General features: G+C 35.0%; 1 protein-coding gene across 1 annotated transcript in view; it reads right to left on the bottom strand.

The window, feature by feature from the left end:
* CTTNBP2 (cortactin binding protein 2) overlaps positions 1 to 19,780 on the bottom strand; it is a 167,154-nt gene that overhangs the window by 123,628 nt on the left and 23,746 nt on the right. Inside the window, exon 3 of the mRNA XM_081331681.1 lies at positions 1,385 to 1,609. Within this exon, the coding sequence (XP_081187807.1) occupies positions 1,385 to 1,609 (225 nt within the window). The remainder of the gene's footprint in view (positions 1 to 1,384; positions 1,610 to 19,780) is intronic.

The following is a 19,780-nucleotide window of genomic DNA, read 5'->3' as shown; positions in this document are numbered from 1 at the left end:
TTGTTCCTGCTTAGCCAACAATCTTAGTAGCTGTGAAATTGAATGCATGTCCTTGTTCATTACAATGTGAGGCTATCAATGAGTTCTGGTATCCTTGTCTAACAGCTTGCTCATGTTCTTGTAATCTGGTGGTTAACTTTCTCCCCATCTGTCCTACATAATCAGAGGTGATCCATGCAAGAAATTTGGTAATTGTATTAGAAGTTTCTCCCACCTCCAAACAATCTTTGTACCACATGATTTTATCTTTGATTGTAATTCCATTTTTATCATTTGAGAAATATTTAATGCTATAAGCCACCTGACTCATTTTGAAATGAGATAGGTAGCAAATCAATGGAAGGAAGGAAGGAATTCTATTCCTCTCTGTCATAGAGAATTTTGATCAGATATCTGATCCCATCATGGACTATTCTTTCCAACCTGGATCTTGCTAGATATTTTGATATAATTTCCAGTCCCATAATATCAATGTATATAGGAGTTGCAGTTTTAAACAGGTTGGAAAAGACTGATTTAATAAGTTCTGGACATTTTCTTACCTATCAACCCATTATCAGATGTTCAGTTCAGGATCTTCAAACTTCCTGCTTTCATATAACAGACTCCTAATATTAACCTGTCTAGATCAAATCTCCGAAACCCCCTATTTGGCTCATGCACGGTCTCTCTATCTCTAATTCAAAGAAGGACAATAAGTGTTATTTTTCATGTTAGTCATCTGAGTTTTTGCTTTATTAGTAGAATTGCAATGCAGATATTGGCAAAATATACAGAAATAAAATCAAAAGATAGTTTGGCTTCAGGTGTCACACAACCAATCTTATGTTGAATTGTCAACCATCAGCAGCTATATAAGAAATATTTTGTTTTTGTTAGTTGTTTGCTTATAGCAAAGCTATGAAAGTTTATATTCTGCCTATCCACAAATACTAGAAGAAATTATTCTTCTTGCCCAAAGGAAGTTAAAGTAAAGCATGGAATCATGGAGGTTATGATGTTGGACTGGAATTGGAGCTACTCAAGTCTGCCCTGAACTGTAGAGATTTTCGGCCAGTCATTCCTCTCAGGGAAACTGTTGAGAATGGAATTTGAGGATGGAAATGTGTGTACCATGAAGTGCTAAGAAGAAATGCAATATATCCATTACTGGAGGTTTTCAAGAAGAGATTAGACAGCCATTTGTTCAGAATGGTATAGGGACTCCTGCTTGAACTAGAAGATCTCCAAGGTCTCTTCCAACCCTACTATTTTACATTCTACCATTAGTATTTCACCATCAGTAATAAAATACCACTAAAAGAGGAGTCTATTTTGGTATCAATAAAAAAAAATCCCTATTTTCCTACTAAGTATCCAGAAAAGAAAAAAATGGAAAGGATACCTTCTTTTGCCTATTTTCTGCTGTAACCAACTGAGCTGCCATCCTCTCTTGCATTTTTCTGCAATGCGCCATAACAGCTTCCAAAATAGAGAGTGGATTGGTACAGATAGACTTCTTCTCTTTAGCACCAGCACCTGCTTCAAAATCTCGCTGCAGAGCCAAAAATGGGTCACTAAGATTAAATCTGCCATACCGTTCCTGTATAAAAACCTCCTTCCTCCGTGTCTGAAATATTAAATTGAGAGACAAATACAAATAATTAATGATAGTTAAATTATATATTCGCAGACTTACCAACCACATATACCTGCTGCTGAAAAGCAATCAACATCCTGAGTCATGTTTAGATGATTACAAATTATTTCAGGGTCTTTAACAATAAATCAACACATTTTAGAATATGTAAGTATTATGGCAGTTTTCTCTGTAAGATCTCATTCCTTTGAAGCATGACAAGTAACACAGAAAGTAAATATTAACAGAGAGTAACAATTTTATAAAGGGGATTTTTAAATGTATCAATAAAACGTGCTCAAAAATCTTCTCAAGATTTTGTTAAAGTAGTACTTACGAAAGTCAGTTGGCTTCTAACGCAAATAGATTTACATCCTTTTTTGCATATTCATCAAATAAAAATGCTTATTATTTTCCTTCATTTTTAAATTTTACAAACCAAGGGTTTTTTTTGCTTACATCACAGAGTCTGACCAATCAATGCTACACAACTTGCACTCCTGTATCCTTGTACAACCAAGATTTTTAAGTGTATTAATGAAGACAAAATAGGCATGTTTCAGTTGAATAGAGTCAGCATTGCTTTTTTAATCAGTCTTATTGATATAGAAATAATTGTTTTCTAATTGGTAATTTCAAAAAATGGAATCAAATTTCATTGGGATATGTAGTATTCAGTGTGGAACAAACAGTATACAAGTATATATGATCCCTTCAAGGGAGGCCAGGTCTGGAAATTGAAGTCACAAGCAACAATGCTAAATTCTATTAATACAGGCATGAATAAGAAAATCTTGAAATCTGGCAACATTTCTTATTTCTCTGTTATACTTAAGAAGGTCAAAGTGGGATAATTTTTAGTTTCTTTCTTGTCGTTCTTCCGCCCCCCTCTCTCTCACACACACACACATTTACATTTATGGAATATATATATCCAGAATGCTTGCCTCCCACATATGGTAGAAAATTTAATATTTAATATTTTTTTAAAAGAGAGAGGGAAAGAAAAGGTCACATTTCATGAAGAAAATGAAGCAATTGTACTCTAAAAACTCCTTGCCTTCCTAAAAATACTCAAATGTTCCTTTCTTTGGATGCCAGGGTCTAAACCCAATACTTCCTTCAAGATCAACATACTAATTTAGAACTCACTGGAAACTTCTTTAAACATTCTCTTTGCAAAGAGCTTAAGGAACATTTTATAGCGAATGCATGTTTAGTTTGTCTTTATATAGTAATAGTATCTTTGACTTGGCCATAGAAAAAAAATCAGTTTTACATGACTCACAAGCACCTTGTGTTTCAAAAACCTTGAAATGTTTCCCATCAACTAGAAAGTACATTGATTTTGTTGCTGACATACTAGACAGAAACATTGTAAGAGAGAAAGAACAGAAGAATATTATACCAAAAGGGCCTGACATTTATAATTATACAAGCACATACTGTATATAGTTTATGTAGTCTAGCGATTTCAGAGTTGTTTTAGTCACAAAATAAGCAAACAGCTAGAAATACATTTTTCTTACTAAAGCCTGAATTATACAGTTAGAATTATAAATTTAATTCATCAAAAAATAGACTAATCTTTTTCTGACATAGGAAATTTAGTGCATAGAAAATACAGTAATTCTGAAAAGTACCAAATTCATGTATAACATTGAATATGTATATTTTTTCATTATATTGTTCATAAGAGTTTTAATAAATAATTGCTCTTTAGAGCAAAAAAAAAAAAATGAGGAGCAGGGTAGCAGCTACTGATTTGCTCCTTAACTGATCTTATTTATCTAGGAATCTCAATGCAAAATTGTACTATTTTGGAAAAGTTTTATTCTTAGAAGAATAAATTCTTCTGGAAGAAGAATTTCCTGGAAGAAATTAACCTACATCTATTCTGAGTAGATCTACAATCATTTATTTTCTATTGCCTATTTTGTATTAGGAACAACATTACTAATAGTTTCCCATGGAATGAAGTAAAAAACACCCTGCCTCTCACCATAATTTCTACTCCCTGAAGACAGGAGTATCCCACTCACATATTTTGCATCTAATTTTTTATATAAATAAAACAGATATTAAATTAGCAGAAATGTAGCATGCTATTGTGACATTAAAATATATTTGTGAAAAACATTTCAAGAGCAGAACATATTTAATGTTTGAAAGAAAAATTGCAAAACATAGAAAATTACATTTTTTCTTAAATTTGCATTCCATCAGCCTCACAAATATAAGTTAACAATCTTAATTGGGACTGACAACTTCATCATGAAGCAACATAGTCATAAAGCGAAAAATTACTAACAACAACAGTTCCAGATTATGTGTATTCTTGTTGGTTTCCCCAGCTTGCCAAAAGCCACAAGTGAAGGTTGGTGTTCATATGACTGTGAGATGCTGTGACCATTGCAATGGCACAATGGTTGCCGAGTGCCTGAATTGCTACCTTGTGACTGTGGAACACTGCAACCACTGTAACTACATGGCCTGGTCATAATTCTCCTAACTGAGCATTGTCATAACTTTGCAGTTGCTGAATGAAGGGTTGCTAAGCAAGGACTATGTATACTGTTTTCATGGAGGTCTGCCTCCCTCCCCTTGACACTAGTATTGCACTAACCAGTGCTTTTTTTGTAAAAGAAAAAGGTGCCGGAACTCACACATGTCCTACAACCCGCCTTGCCTACCCTACAAGGTTCCATCCAAAAAAGGTGTCGGAACTCCGTTCTGAGCGTTCTATGACAAAAAAAAGCCCTGGCACTAACCTATCCTCCAAACAATATTCTAGCATTGATACTTTAGGTCAAATTTCTAGGTAATTGCAACCTAACACTTATTTAAAATCATTAGGAATAAGATGTGGAAAGATCCAGACTTTGAACAAGCAAAAAAATGAGAAAAACCTCTTTTCCATCTCCACCTTTTTCTTACCCTAGAATTCAGGATCAAACTGAGATTTCATATGAAGCATAGCTATAGGAAGAACTGCCAGGAACTAAATTTCTGAAGAAAATGTGAGTCCAAGAGAACTAATAATAGATTTCAGTATTTCCCTTCATAATAGCTGAGAATCAGAGACCATTTTCCAAAGATTATGTTATACAATCACATACAATGTCAACTTATTTGCTCTGAATATTTGATTCTAAAATATGTGTTTTTACAGGAATCTTGATCATAAATAACTGTTTTCTTGTTGATCAAGGATATACATTTTCCATAACATCAAAACTATTAGAAAAAGGGAAAATGCAAACTTTTCAGTTGTTTTCCCTCTTTCATAGACAAGACTATTCTAAAGTTCTACAAATACAGATATTTTATCACATTTGTTTCCATAGTAACAGAATATTGCTACATATACAATTTAGATATCACTGAAGAATTAGCTGGAACAATGGTTGCCAAGGAAACCTCCTCTATTCAAAAAGTTTGCTTTTTTAAAGAATGGAAACAATAAGAAAAATCAGGTTGTGTTTCTTTAATAATTCTTTTTAATGTTGATTTTGTATTTTTAAAATCATAATTACACAACCTTTCTCCTTAGATAAATGAAAAGTTCCAACTCAGATTAGATATTAGTTTAAATGCAACTATTCCCCAAAGAAAACCATATTCAAGGAAATTCACAATAAGCAAAGTAATGATTGATAACAACAAGATTCAGAATCTCAAAAATGTATTTTAAATGTAATACCAGCATTTCAACCGTGAAGCAGTAAAGTTTGCAATTTTTAAAAAATTATTTAGTATGCTTTATTCAATCAACCTTCTAATAGAATTAGTCAAACTGTCAATAAATAATTTTGGCTGCACCCAGGTTGTTTTCTTTCTCCATTACTTTGGCTAATATTATATATATTTTCCATTTCATATGAATTTTATACCTTGCAAGTCCACTGCAGCATTCCCTTTACCAAAATTGTATACTTAAAAACAACTAGCTAACAATACTATTAACGACACTGCATATTTCTCAATTTAGCCAGATCATATAGACATTTTCATTTAAACTAATACATATAGAACACTATCTGCAAATTGTTGAGATTAGCATCCAAGAAGACATGGATAAAGTAATATACACTATAAAATGACATAATTGGTCAAATGCATTTAAGAGATTCCCGATGGTCAGCAAAAACATGTAGAACAAAAGAAATAATTAAAAAAATAGATGGCAGCATTTAAAACATCAGGAAGAGCCAATATAGTGGACTGTATTGATAATCCACATAAAATAAATTGTAATGTTAAATTCTAATTCAGAAAGATTATGATCTGAACTGACCACTGATAGTGCAAGTCTTAGATAAGTCATTAGTCTGATTCTGTATATCATGTATGAATTACCATATATCAGATGATAGGTAAAACATCTATAGAAGCAGCTCCATAACAATTAATAGGAAGACAATTAGTGGGTAAATAAAAACAGACATACAATTACACTGGTAAAGTGTTTTATTTTATTGATCATTATTGATATCATTATCATTTTATTAAATGTTTGTTTTAATAGTATTGTTTTTATTTTTTTATTTATCAAAGTTTTGAAATCACCCATTTCCCTCACAGAGGGACTTTGGTCAATGTACAAGACAAATGTATTAAAACATAAAAAATAGTACATGAAATTTGCAACTTAGAAAGGCAAGTATGGATTAAAATTAATATTAAAAGTCAATTAAAAGGAAGGAGGAGGGCTTTCAGGGTGCTAATCATCCCCATGGTGGCATGCTCTTCTGTGAGCCACATGTAAAGCCACAGAGCCATTTTTTACACCTTTCTGAAAGGCCAAGAGAGTTGGGTCCCACATTTAATCCCATTTAAATCCCGTCCTTCTCCGAAGACTCAGGGCAGCTTACAATCTAAGCACAAATCAATGTGCTTAGCAATAGCCTTCATTCTATGTATATGCCTGCTTATTAGGGCTTTTGCCCCCCCCCCAGTGGCATTATTACAAAGTCAGCTTATTGCCCCCAACAATCTGGGTCCACATGGGAGGAGAATGTGAGGGGAACAGCAGAGAAGGCTCTCTGCTGGATCCTTCTAGTTGGAATTCTCCCTAAGTAAGCTAACCTTACTTGGCTTAGGGCTCTAAAGATCATAATCAACACCTTGAATTGGACTTGGAAACAAACTGTCACCCAATGTATCTTGTGCAACAAATACAGCTCATGAAGGAAAAATAAGTTCCTTACATTTACTAAGCAAATATATTTATATCTACTTCGAGGTGGTTTTTTTGTAGTTTTATTAAAAATTATGATTACAAAGATAAAAACTACAAACTAAAAAAGAAAGGTGCAGAAAAGAAAAAGGAAATAGAAAAAATGGAAAAGAAGTAAAAAATAAGAATATCATAAAGAAAAAGAAAAGAAATATATAAAGAAATGACCCTCCTTAACAAGTACAAAGAATTTTAATAATTTATCATTTCAAAAGATCTTTTCTTCTCTTATCCCATTTCTTGTCTGTAAAAAAAATCCTTTAAAAATGTAATCATGATTTTATTTATGATCAACAAAAATCTATTAAGGATTACCAGAGATAACAACTTATCTATTTTAACCTTATCTATTTTAACCTTCTTCTGCCAACTTAGCAGTTCGAAAGCATGTAAAATAGCATTTAACAAGAGACAAGTTATTTTCTTTTTTTTATATACAAGTTTTATTGATTTTAATATTTCCATATACATGTATTTGTGAAACAATATGGTTGTTGGGTAATGTCAAAATCCATTTATATCACATTCATAAATGTATGTTTAAAACATTATTCCCCCCCCCCATGGATTCTGCCATCTCCCGAGGAAGGAGGAGCGCATGTAGATTCAGCCTGCCTTAGGTTATTTCAAAGACCAAGGGAAATCTTTTGAACTGGGGGAACAAAAGGGAGGGTTAGAGAAGAAGGCGTCTGGCCTGTGTCTTCATTTAATTCTGTAGAGGAAGAAGGCAATCACCATAAAGATTCAAAGTTCCTTTTTTCCCATGAAAGGGATGACATGAAGTAAAATGATGGGGGCTGACCAAATGGGGTTGAGGGAAGGGGGGTTGAACTGGGAACCCTTTATAAAGTTTCAATTTGTAAAACAATACTAAGTCCTGTCTTGTATTTCCACAACCAAGTATGTACTAGTAAAAATTCCTTTTGGACTAGAACTGACTCCAAAAGTTTTTGTTTTCCTAAGACGTGGATTGGGGTGGGTCCTGACAGGTAATTAAAATAAGAAATAACCATTTGTAAATAGTTCAGGTTACATCAACAGAGATGTCCTCTCTAATTCCCTTAGGGCGGGATATAAATGGAATTAAAAAAAAATAAGCAAGTATATTTCTGGTTATAACCAAGTCAATCAACAGAATTCAAAATATACATATCAATATCCTGTTTTTAAATTTTATCTAATTGCAATAATATATTTTAGCATAGCCTATTACATATATATATATATTATAATATATATATATTATACATATACATATACATATACACACACACACACATGTACATACATACATATACATATATATACACATATATATATACATACATACACACACACACACATACACACATATATATATATACTTAATTTTGGGTGACCCACAATTCCCTATTTCAATTAAAAAAAATCTTTTCTCTACAAAACTTGTATTGTTCATTACAAAACATTCTTATGTTTTACCATTAAAGTCTAATTTTCATCTTAGCAAATCACCAGTTATTAGAAATGTATTTTTTGCCTTAACCATTCAACAATTATTAAAATGCTATCTTTTATATATAAAATTATATATTCTATACTATAGGTCTAAAATAGCCACTGAATATTTTATAAGGCATCTTAACCATACATCAATTATTAAAATATTATCTTTTAATCTGTCATTCCAAATTCTATAATATAGTTCGGAGTTATATTTCCTTTACAAATCTAAGAGCTAAATGTAAAATCAGTGATATATTTTTAGAGATTCCCCTTAATCCATAGAAAGATATTTTTATAGTCTATCTTTAGGAATCCCAAAAGATAAACAAGTTCAGTCTTTTAAATCTAACTCTTGCCTTCCTTTTATGCCAATCATGCTTCGCTCTTTGTATCTTTAAATTCTCAAATATATCTTCCTTTCTTCCTGTATCCCTTATTTGAATCCAGGGAGCGTATCCAAATCAGTTTTGTAAGGAACATGTCCCCTTTGTAACCATTGTATTTTTTGCTTTGGTAGTTCAGTTTTTGGTGGTTGATATAATATAATTGTCATGAAATCAGTCAAATCTTTTTGTTCTTCCAATTCTATCTGGGTTAGGTAGAAAGTAGTAGCTTGTATTGTATTTGTCATTTGATTAACTGAATTCTCAATATAGTGTATTTGAAGGCCTTTAGTGTCTTCACTCTTGGTGTTGCTTTCTTCAGGTGCTGTTACTTTTTGGCTTATAAGTTTTGTAGTTGCTATTAAAGTTTGGACTTTAAGGTTTTCTGTAGGTTGCTTTTGTTGTTCTTTGAAATCTCCTGTTTTAGTGTTAGTAAGTACAACTGAAATTGCTTAAATTCTTTGCTGCATTAATTGGATTTCTTTTGTAACTTTGAGGCTTTAAGCTTTGTTCCCAAAATACGTATTCGCCGTTTTCTCAAAAATAGGGAAAGAGATTTTCAGGAAAGTCCCACAGGAAGATGATTAAGAGAATAGGAAAGGTAAAAGCTCACCCAGGTCCTCCAGATTGCTTCGTAGTGCTAGGTAGTATTTTTGGCTTTCGGCAGGGAGCGGCTTAGTAATCGGCCATCTTTATGGCCGGTCTCTTCTTCTTTGGGCCAAAGGAGATGATCCCGGATTCCAGTGGAGGGCTGCTGCCCTTCCACGATCACAGGGAAGTCCTCTTGGTAATTGCCCCTCCAGGGCAATTTTTGACCTTTTTCAGGGTCCTCCAAACAAGAAAGAAACGGACAGCAGGAGACAGACTGTCCCTGCACGTCCGGAAGCACCACATGCACAAACCGGAAGCCAAGACAAGTTATTTTCTTGACTCTTAGTAAAAAATAACTCAAACTGGTCTTAGTGCCCAAACACCTGTGCATACAACCCAAAGTTAAGAAAAGGAAAGGACAATAATTCCTGAAATCTTTCCCAGTTCTTGATCAATGGCCTCATTATCCTTTAATATATGTCACTCTTTGCCATTCATTTCCTATAAACCTGAGTCTGTATTTTATACTCAAATGGCAAATTCATTCTTTCAGCTGCATCCAGCCCATCCATATGCTGATATAGTATTGGCAAATATCAGCAGGCTTGGAAAAAAATTATCAAACTTGCAAAATAACAAAACCTCTTTAAGAAAGAAAAAAGAAAAGAGTTCAAAATAGCCTATGCAGACTGAATGTGCCCAGATGATAAAGAACACTGACCGTTGGAGATGGGATGAAAAATATTAGAACGAAGGAACAGAATGGAATGGAACATCCGTTAAATGATATGGCTAAATAAAACTTTGTTTATATTATATTTTGGTCTTTTTACTATGAGGAATCTATGAATTAATTTTCATTATTAACCACCCAGCTGTTTCAGGAATGGGAGGAGGGAAAGGAAGGGAAGGAAAGGGAAGGAAAAGAAACTGCTCTTGTTGAAAAACTATGTGATATACACCTGGAGCAAATGTACAAAGAGCCCTGCCAGAAAACAACAAGACTATTGAATTACTATCCAGTGTATTCCACTGCCTATCAGACTACACTTAACAATCATATGTTTCTTATTTAACAAACTGAAAGCACCTTAGGGTTTGGCATTCAGTAGTCAAATATTCTTAGCTATTCAGTTTTTATATTATTCATATTGAGAGGAGAAAATGTATATAACAACCTTAAAGCAATTTTTGAGCTACTTTGATATCATGTTTTCTTGAAAAGCAATTTAGAGCTGCACTACAGAGGGAACCAAAAATAAACTATGAGTAATGTACATGAATTCAGAAGACATTTACATATGGGTTTGACATTTCAGGAGCTGAATTGCAGACATTCTTTCAACCCACTGCCATTGCATCAATAAACCATACTTCTAAATGTGTTACAGTAGATGTGAACTAGGGTTCACCTTCCCCTCTTCCAATCCAGGAGATCATTAATCAGTGTCTTTCATGAGATACTGTATTATCACAACCTGTACTTCTTCATATCCAGAGAAATATATATCAGGAACGACTTACTGCAATAGTAAGCCTGCAGTGATGAATCCTTCCCTCCTATTACTCATAAGCATGTGCTGAAAACCTAGTCCCACACCCAGTGGCTGAGCTGCCTGAGAACCCTAAGAAGATAGCTGCTGGAACAGCAAAAGGAAAGGAGAAAAATCACATACAAGATTAAATACAGATCAAGGACTTATCCACAGATAACACTTTGGGAACTGTTAAATGAACTGGACTATGGTGTTATGGAAAGAAAAATATATACTCCTTGATTGCCCCTCCCCATAATGAATAAATTTTAAATATTTACCGTATCACCACTCTATTCTCTTTAACATCAGTAGAACAACTTCCAATGCATCCAATGAGTTCAATAATTTGAAATCATTGACTGTAGGGCTGAAATGGTTGCAACATGCGTTTTCATTATATCAACTAGTTTATTTTTATTCCATGACTTAAAATAAAAAGTAAATACTTTTTTGAGACAAACACAACTCCTTGATAAATACATGTTTGTGCCCATGTAGTTTTCTTGGCAGCAAACCAAAATGCTTTGTCACTGCCCTCTTGTCAGATGACCCAGCAATCTCTGGTAGTCTCTACCCAATTCCCAAACTCTACTTGACCAATCTGGGGATGAGTCAAGTTTGCCTATTGCTGAGGCTAAGATATACTACACCCATTCTCAAATCCCAAGAGCAGAGTAAGTAATTTTTTTTATTTTGAAATATAGCAAATCATTTATACAATCTGAAGAGAAACCAGATGAGCACTGTGGAGCAACTTCATCCCAGATACAGAACTGTCATATATTTGATATTTTATTTATTTCTTTAAGTGTTTTCCGGTGAGACCAGTCTATCAGGACAACCTTTATTTATTAAATTACATTGATTATCCATCTTGTCCATGAAATGATGATAATGATGATGATAAAGCAGGAGTGGGCAACTATGGTAGGCAACTATTCTGGGAGTTGAAGAATTGTGGATTTCAACTCTCAGAATTCCTGAGCCAACCCTAACCCTAGCCCTAGATTAGGAATTCTGAGAGTTGAAGCCCACAGGTCATAAAGTTGCCATACTTGCCCATCCCTACCTTAAGGTAAGTAATGCATTCATCTGAATTCCGAAGATGTACAAGGAATTATGTGTGTAAAGAGTGTGGGGCCCACCTATGTCAAGAATAACTTGTTTTTACACAAAAAAGACTAACATTTCAAGCTACCTACTGATGCTCTGCTCTGTTTCTCCCAACAGTTAACATGGCAAATGCTGCAAAATAGGCAAAAACCATAACTGCGGCAATAAAAAGTTTCAAGAATTATTCTAGGGAGATCTGCCTTTCCCTTATTCCTTAGTTTCATTTATGAGGTTAAAGCAATTTTATTACTTCCAAAGGATAATTGAATAAAAGAATAATTTATGCACTTTATTGCTAAACTTTCAGTAGAATAGAATCCTCTACTGTGTTTTGAATAATAATTAATTTTGTAAATATTTTCTTTTTTTAAACTGGCAAGTGCTTGTGTAAGACAGTTTAGATTTTAAAATTGATATACTTTTTATAAGCAAAAAGTGAAGCCCCTAAAGTACTGTATCATATTGATTTCAGTGGGATTCTCAAGTTCCATTTGACTGTTGCCATTAGATTTCATCTTTGTTACTGCAAGATATAATTGCTCTATTTACCTCCAGGTAACACTAAAATTGGTTAGGCATAATTTGTGGATTCAGTGTTCTCTCAAATTTAATTTGACTTAAGAATTCCTCTTAGTATATTGTGTGAGACAGATAGCAATTATCTTGGAAAAAGAATATTCAATTATATGCATATAAACCCCTATATCTTGCTTGAATCACTTCCTCCATCTAATGTAGTAGCCTCTGTCAAAGGGCAGGTTCTAATTAGAAATGAGAAGAGAATGAAAGCAAAGTTCATGAGTAATTTTGGCTGCCCAAGAAGACAGATTAAATTGGAACAGGTGCCTTAAAAAGTCAGCTATAGAAAGCCTGACATTAATAATATGTACTTGGGGTACCATTCAGGGACTGGTTTCATGAAGTCAACAGAAAATGTAGCCCAAGGAAGAAAAGGATACTCTGGCTTCATAAAAAAAATCCTAATTAATTAAATATGAGAATCATATATAATTTTTCAAATCAAAGATTAAAGCAGTATTTTGGGCTACTGAGCTGACTGTTTCTTGGCTTCCTGATCCAATGTATAATTCTGATTTCAATCACTAAAACTAATAATGTTCACTCACAGATAACACTGTAATATATTCAAGATATAATCTTTATACTCTGAAAGACAGTAAAAATAGACAGATTTTTCATTCTTGGTTTTATCTGACAAAAGATCTTATGTATGTTATATGCATCCCAAAATCAATGCATGGCTTGTCTTCTACAGCTCTGTCTGTTACTAAAACTCTCATTGTATTTGTCTATTTGTTAGTTTGTACCCCCAACGTAGCCCATATGATGCATTGGTCGCTCTGGTGAATGATCTCTGGAGGGCTCGGGACAGGGGACATTCCTCTGTCCTAGTCCTATTAGACTTCTCAGCGGTGTTCGATACCATCGACCATGGTATCCTGCTGCGGCGTCTCAGGGGACTGGGAGTGGGAGGCACAGTTTTGCAGTGGTTCTCCTCCTATCTCCTGGGACGTTCGCAGTCGGTGTTGGCAGGGGGGCAGAGGTCGACCTCGAGGTCTCTCGTTTGTGGAGTTCCTCAGGGGTCGGTCCTCTCGCCTCTCCTGTTCAACATCTACATGAAACCGCTGGGTGAGATCATTCGTGGTTTTGGAGTTGGGTATCATCAGTATGCCGATGATACCCAGCTTTTTATTTTGACCCCAAACCACCCCAGTGATGCCCTCGACGTGATGTCCCATTGTCTGGAGGCGGTTCGGGTCTGGATGGGGAGGAACAGACTTCAACTCAACCCCGACAAGACTGAGTGGCTGTGCATACCGGCATACCGGGATATTCAGAATATTCCATCTCCTTCTACGGGGGGTGAACTATTACCCCCCGTAGATAGGGCTCGCAACTTGGGAGTCCTCCTAGATTCACGGCTTACTTTGGAAGATCACATGGTGGCCGTGACTAGGGGGGCCTTCGCCCAGGTTCGCCTGGTCCGCCAGTTGCAGCCCTATCTAGACTGGGATGCCCTATGTACGGTCACTCATGCGCTCGTGACCTCTCGCCTGGACTACTGCAACGCTGTTTACATGGGGCTGCCCTTGAGGACCACTCGGAGGCTCCAACTGGTACAGAATGCAGCTGCGAGAGTTGTGTTGGGAGTCTCCCGATACTCCCATGTTACACCTCTGCTCCGTGAGCTGCATTGGTTACCAGTTGTCTTCCGGGTGAGATTCAAGGTACTGGTAATGGTGTTTAAGGCCCTACATGGCATGGGTCCGGAGTACCTTAGGGAGCACCTGCTGCCGGCATCAACTTCCCTCCACCCTGTGCGCTCCCACAGAGAGGGCCTCCTCAGGGTGCCACCGATCAGAGAATGTTGATTGGTGGCCCCCAGGGGGAGGTCCTTCTCTGTGGGCGCCCCGGAGCTATAGAATCGGTTGCCGGTTGAGCTCCAGATGGCGCCCGACCTTCGCTCCTTCCGACGCGATCTGAAGACACACTTATTTGAACAAGCCGGCTTGGCCTGATGGGGGATGGGTTGGGTTTTTATTGTCATTTTTAATATATGTATTTACTGTTTTTAGCTTGGGCATATGTTTAATTCTTTTTAACTTTTGTATTTTTGTATTTTTATATGTCTGCCCTGTTCACCGCCCTGAGTCCTTCGGGAGAAGGGCGGTATATAAATAAAATTATTATTATTATTACTATTACTATTATTATTATTATTATTATTATTATTATTATTATTATTATTATTATTATTATTATTATTCTGCTACAATTTTTGAATCAAAGTACCTAAAATCTGGTAACCTAAACAATGTATGAAAAAATATAGGATCCATTGTTCCATCCAGCATTGGTATAAAAAGAAATATATGGTTAGCCTAACATTTAATATTCATTCTGGTCACATCAGGCTGCTCTACCCTCTTCTCAAAGCATGATCCAACAGGTCACAGGATTGTCTAGGAGTCAACATTCATTCTTCCTCTGTGTGTGCATGCATTAATTTATTGAAATATGCTTTGAAATGCTTCAGAAAAGAGCAAGTTCAAATTTAAAACAAAGCTATTCAAAAGAAGGAAGGGTATTTCTAAACTGTTCATTAAGAGATACTCAGTTTTTCAAACAACAGCAACAAAAATGGACATGAATGTTGATGGCCATTACAGCTACATTTCTTTGCATAATAATCTAGCACAAGGTTAGTCCTCTTTTCTATCCCATTCTAACTCTTTGTATGATCTCTAATGCAGACAGGACTTATATCCCCAAAGTAACACATGCCCTTTTCATTTACTAATGTGGGTAAATTTTGTAAAAATAGATTAAAGTTAAATTGAAATTTAAACTGAACGTCTGCATCTAAATAATTAGAGCACACATTTTATATGTAGACAGTCTCCAGTATAATCCCAGAATCTTCATACAGGAGTTGGAAAGACTAATAAAAGTATCAGTTCTAGATCAGGCTTGATATCCATGTCACGTAGCCAGTACTTTTATTCTAAAGCTATAATATCAAGGTCTTACAAGTCTGAATGCACTTCTCTATTCCCTCTCTTTATCTTCCTGAGAACTAGGAAAAAATTTGTCTGATATATTTACTCATCTCACATTCCTGCCCTGGATTCAATCTTCTTTGATCAGGCCGTTGTCTTGATAGTGGCTGTACTTCCTGTCCCTCATAGCCTTGACACCAACCTCCTGCCTTGAAAGTCTAAAGCAGTTTTCCAAACTGTCAGGAGTGGACAATAAGCATCATCTCTTGCCAGAATGGCAGAACATACTGGCTGGCAAAGGTGAGAACTATTAAGCAGACTGAACAATGTTCTACCTCGGTACTCTTAAATTTTGATAATGAAAGCCAGGGACTGAAATGCTTGCCCTGCTTAAAAGAACAGCTTAAAATAGAAACCCAGTTAGAGCAGTTTGTGATCTTGATACGTTCATCTGCAATTGGTAAGAAATTACAACTGTACTAAACACAATGGACAGGATTACATCTTCCTAATTTGTTAATGGATGTACAGATAGTCCTCATTTAGAACTCCCTTGCTTAGCAACCATGCATAGATATGAAAACTTCTCACTTGTGCTTGCTAAATGAGGGCTAAGCAGCTCTTTGATGGCCTGTTTTGCAGTCTGCTTTTTAATCAGGATTTTCACTCCTTATCATCAGCACAGTAATGTTTATTTTGAAGTAGCTTTCATTCCTAGAAAAGAGCTACCAATGGAGCCAGCAATACCTTTAGAATGTCAACTGTTGGTGCAATATCCAGAGTTGACAGGACTGATGAATGACCATGAAACCGGGTGGCTACTGAAGAAGCAACTAAAACTGCTTCTACAGGTTCTGTGAGCTTTGGTTGTTCAGATAACATTTTATGACTAAGAGAGGGAAGGAGAAAAAAAGGAAGCATCTCCTTTATTAATAGCAAGAAAGAAAACTTGAGTGCTGTGTTGGAGGTCAAAGCTTCTTCCTATTCCTTAGTAATCCTGTGCTTGAATAACATGTGTGGGGTGTGTAATAAAGAGGAATACTTTTTATCTTGAAAAGATGACTTATATGGAAATCTTTTCCCAGATCTGACCTAGAGTTTAGGTTGCCATGTGACACTTAGTTACAGATCCATCTCTTGTTTCAAAAAGTTCAATAGAGGAATCTGACATATTATTTTAGCAATCTACATTGGAAGCATCTCATTTCCACTTACGAAATAAACTGAACCAAGGTCAGTAAATTCAAGTATCTATTAAGTTATAGGACACTCAAGTGAGAATGTTCAGCTCTAGAAATCAAATCACAAGTTTTGAAGTAATTTCCCTAGCTGTCTGCCCGAGCTGCTTTAAAATGCAGTGATATTCTGAGCAAATTCTCCAGAGCTTATTACTTAATTTGAATTTTGGTAATTTGTTGTGTATACAAATTGTGATTTTTAATAACAAAGACATCATTTTTAAAAACAACCAAAGCAAATATAATTGCAGATTAATGCCATTTGCTGTGAGAAAAATATAAACTTAACCAAAAGGACAAATGTCTTAGTTGATTTTGGTAATTACCCTCCATAAGTACAATAGGTCTACACCCCTGACATCTGGGCTATTTTATTAAATTTATGTTAAAATGTGCCAAATGGCATTCACACAGACATACAGATATTTATTTATGGCCATTACTTTTCTATACCTATGCCTGAAACTGGCAATGCTTTTACTCTATGCTTGACAATTAAATGTGTCCACCAAGAAAAGTATGTTATTATTTGCAGTAACGTCCATGTGACAAACTCATAACATCTAGCCTTTGTGATTCCCCAAGTCTGGGAATCCAACATAGGAATTATAGACACCTATTTGCCTCTATGAATGTCCCTTTCCATGGCTTTCTAGTCCACCTGATTTTTTTTAAAGACTTTTCTTGGGAGGATAGAATGCTACAAATGCTACTTGTATTACCAAGAATACCTTTGATTTCTTATAATCCCCCAAATAAAAATGTAACCCAATGTGCTCCTTCAAAATTTGCCTGCTATCTTTAAAAAAGTGGTGAAGACAATGAACTAGAGGTCCAGATTTATTGTGGGGAAAGTCTCAGAGTACTGGAGGACAAAGGAAGAATTCTGCCTGTGCTGTGCATCTCTCATTATGTGTAGTTTTTTTTTAAATGCAATGTTCAAAGTGCTCCATAATTTTTTTATTATTGGCATAAAATGGGATAGTATGTTTTGTTTATATTTTATGTATTGTAGGTTGGTATGTAGGTATGTTTTGCCAGGCTGTTTTTTTTTCTGTTGGTGTAAGGTGTTAATGTTGTCACATATTTCTGTGCTTTCATGGCTAGGTATACTGCTTGACTTTGGATGAGAAAGCCTATGTCTGGTATTCAGTTATAGGGCTCCCTTCTCAGCAGAAATCTGGGGTTCATCATAAGATTCATAGAATCCAAGTTCCATTATAGGTCTGCCTTGAGCAAATTCGGAAACAAATTAATTTTCTTTAACCTCAAGGGGTTAACTGACAAATGGAGCAAAGAAGGGGGTATATTTTGTCACTGGTATTTTGTTGTTTGTGTGCATAATGTATAATGTCCACCATAAGAGTTTCATGGGAACAGGAATTTTTTCTTTCCATGGCAGCCATGTTGTGAAAGCCTCTCTCCAAATTCCAGTACTGTTCATCACTACAAAAATGTTGAGGATCCTATTTAACTGATAACTGATATAGTAGCTGCAGGGGAGGAGAGGGAAACACAACCCTGAAGAGAGAGAAGGAAAGCTATGTTTTGCTAAACAATATTCTGGCATAATATGCAATTAGGGTCATTGGCTTCCATGTAATGTTATGTTGATTCAGCAAAATTTACATCTAAAACTTGGCAGGATTTATTGGCCAAGCAAGGTGTGTTGTAATATACATACACACACACACAAACACGCAATAAATCTCTAATAATTAAAACAGTCCAATGTAGTACAATAAAACAACATTCTAAAAATGAATAATGCAGTCAGCAAACTTTAGACTTTCATGGGAAATCAAAAGCATTCTAAATCATTATGTGTTCACCTGCCTTCTGAAAAAAAAGGGGCCAGCATTAATAAGCCTAAGGGAATTCTGAATAATTGGGAACAACTATCATGAAATTATTATTCCTGACTAGGAGGAACAGATAAATTATTTAACAACATTTTAAAAACAAATATTTTTCTTAATTTTTTTATGCCATCAAGTTGGTTCACATGGTGTAGTAAGATGGAGGGTTTGTTGTCACTGTGTGTTGGAGGGTGGGAGCACAAAGGGAGGCTCAGCTAATCTCAATGTATAAATAGTTGTACTTTGACAATAAAGATTCATTCAAATAGAGACATTGCAAAAAATACATTCAGGACAGCTGCAAACAAAAATGACACATATATGGGAAAACAGCATCTAAAAAGATATAATAAATTGTTCATCAAAACACTTATAAATATGTATTTAACAACTACCGTATATATTTAACCCAATAACATGGATTAAACAGGGAAAAACACTTCCAAAAATCCAATGGAAAATAAAGAACAAAACAATTCTTCTTCCTGACCCAAATAGGAATACTCAAAATCCATTTTTATTCTTTACAGTTTAGTTTCTTCCAAAGCCTTCAAAGATACTGGCTCTAGCCCAAGCATACTGTACATAATATTTTTATACAACATAAAGGACATTGCTATTTATTTCAAAACCTAAATCAGTACATTTAAAAATAAGTGCTAGATTCCTAAAGAGAAATCATTCCAATATTTAACTGCCTGCGTTCTAATTTTACTATATTTAATTAACAGTGTTTTTCATATACATAATTGTTTCTCAAGGACCACATTATTTAATCGCATCAACAAATGCAGTCTCAGTAAGGAGGAACACATTAGGGAGGAAAAATGAATGGATTTTAAAGCAACTTGGTTCTCTGGAGAAAAAAGAAAAAACAGTGTATTTTTGAGATTATTTCCCAGTTTACAAATCACAATTTGCACATAACCAATAAAGTTGAAGACTTTAGCATTTTTACTTTACTATTAATATTAGAAGTTTTGGAGTTTGCCTATGCTGCAGTCAATAAAATTAAAATCAATTATCCCAGAAAAAAGTTCTATAATTGTCTCTGTGGATTATGCATTTTATTTCAGGATTAGGGTCAAAGTATTTTAAACTCCTTGCAATTTGATCTTGATATTAGATTCTGTTTTATATCAAAAGACAGCCTCTGAATATAGAGTAAATAGACTTGGTAACAATATCTTAAGTT

This window comes from Vipera berus, assembly GCF_964194415.1.
Source record: "Vipera berus genome assembly, chromosome: 6".
Lineage (NCBI taxonomy): Eukaryota > Metazoa > Chordata > Lepidosauria > Squamata > Viperidae > Vipera > Vipera berus.
This window is presented reverse-complemented; position numbering and strand designations above follow the sequence as displayed.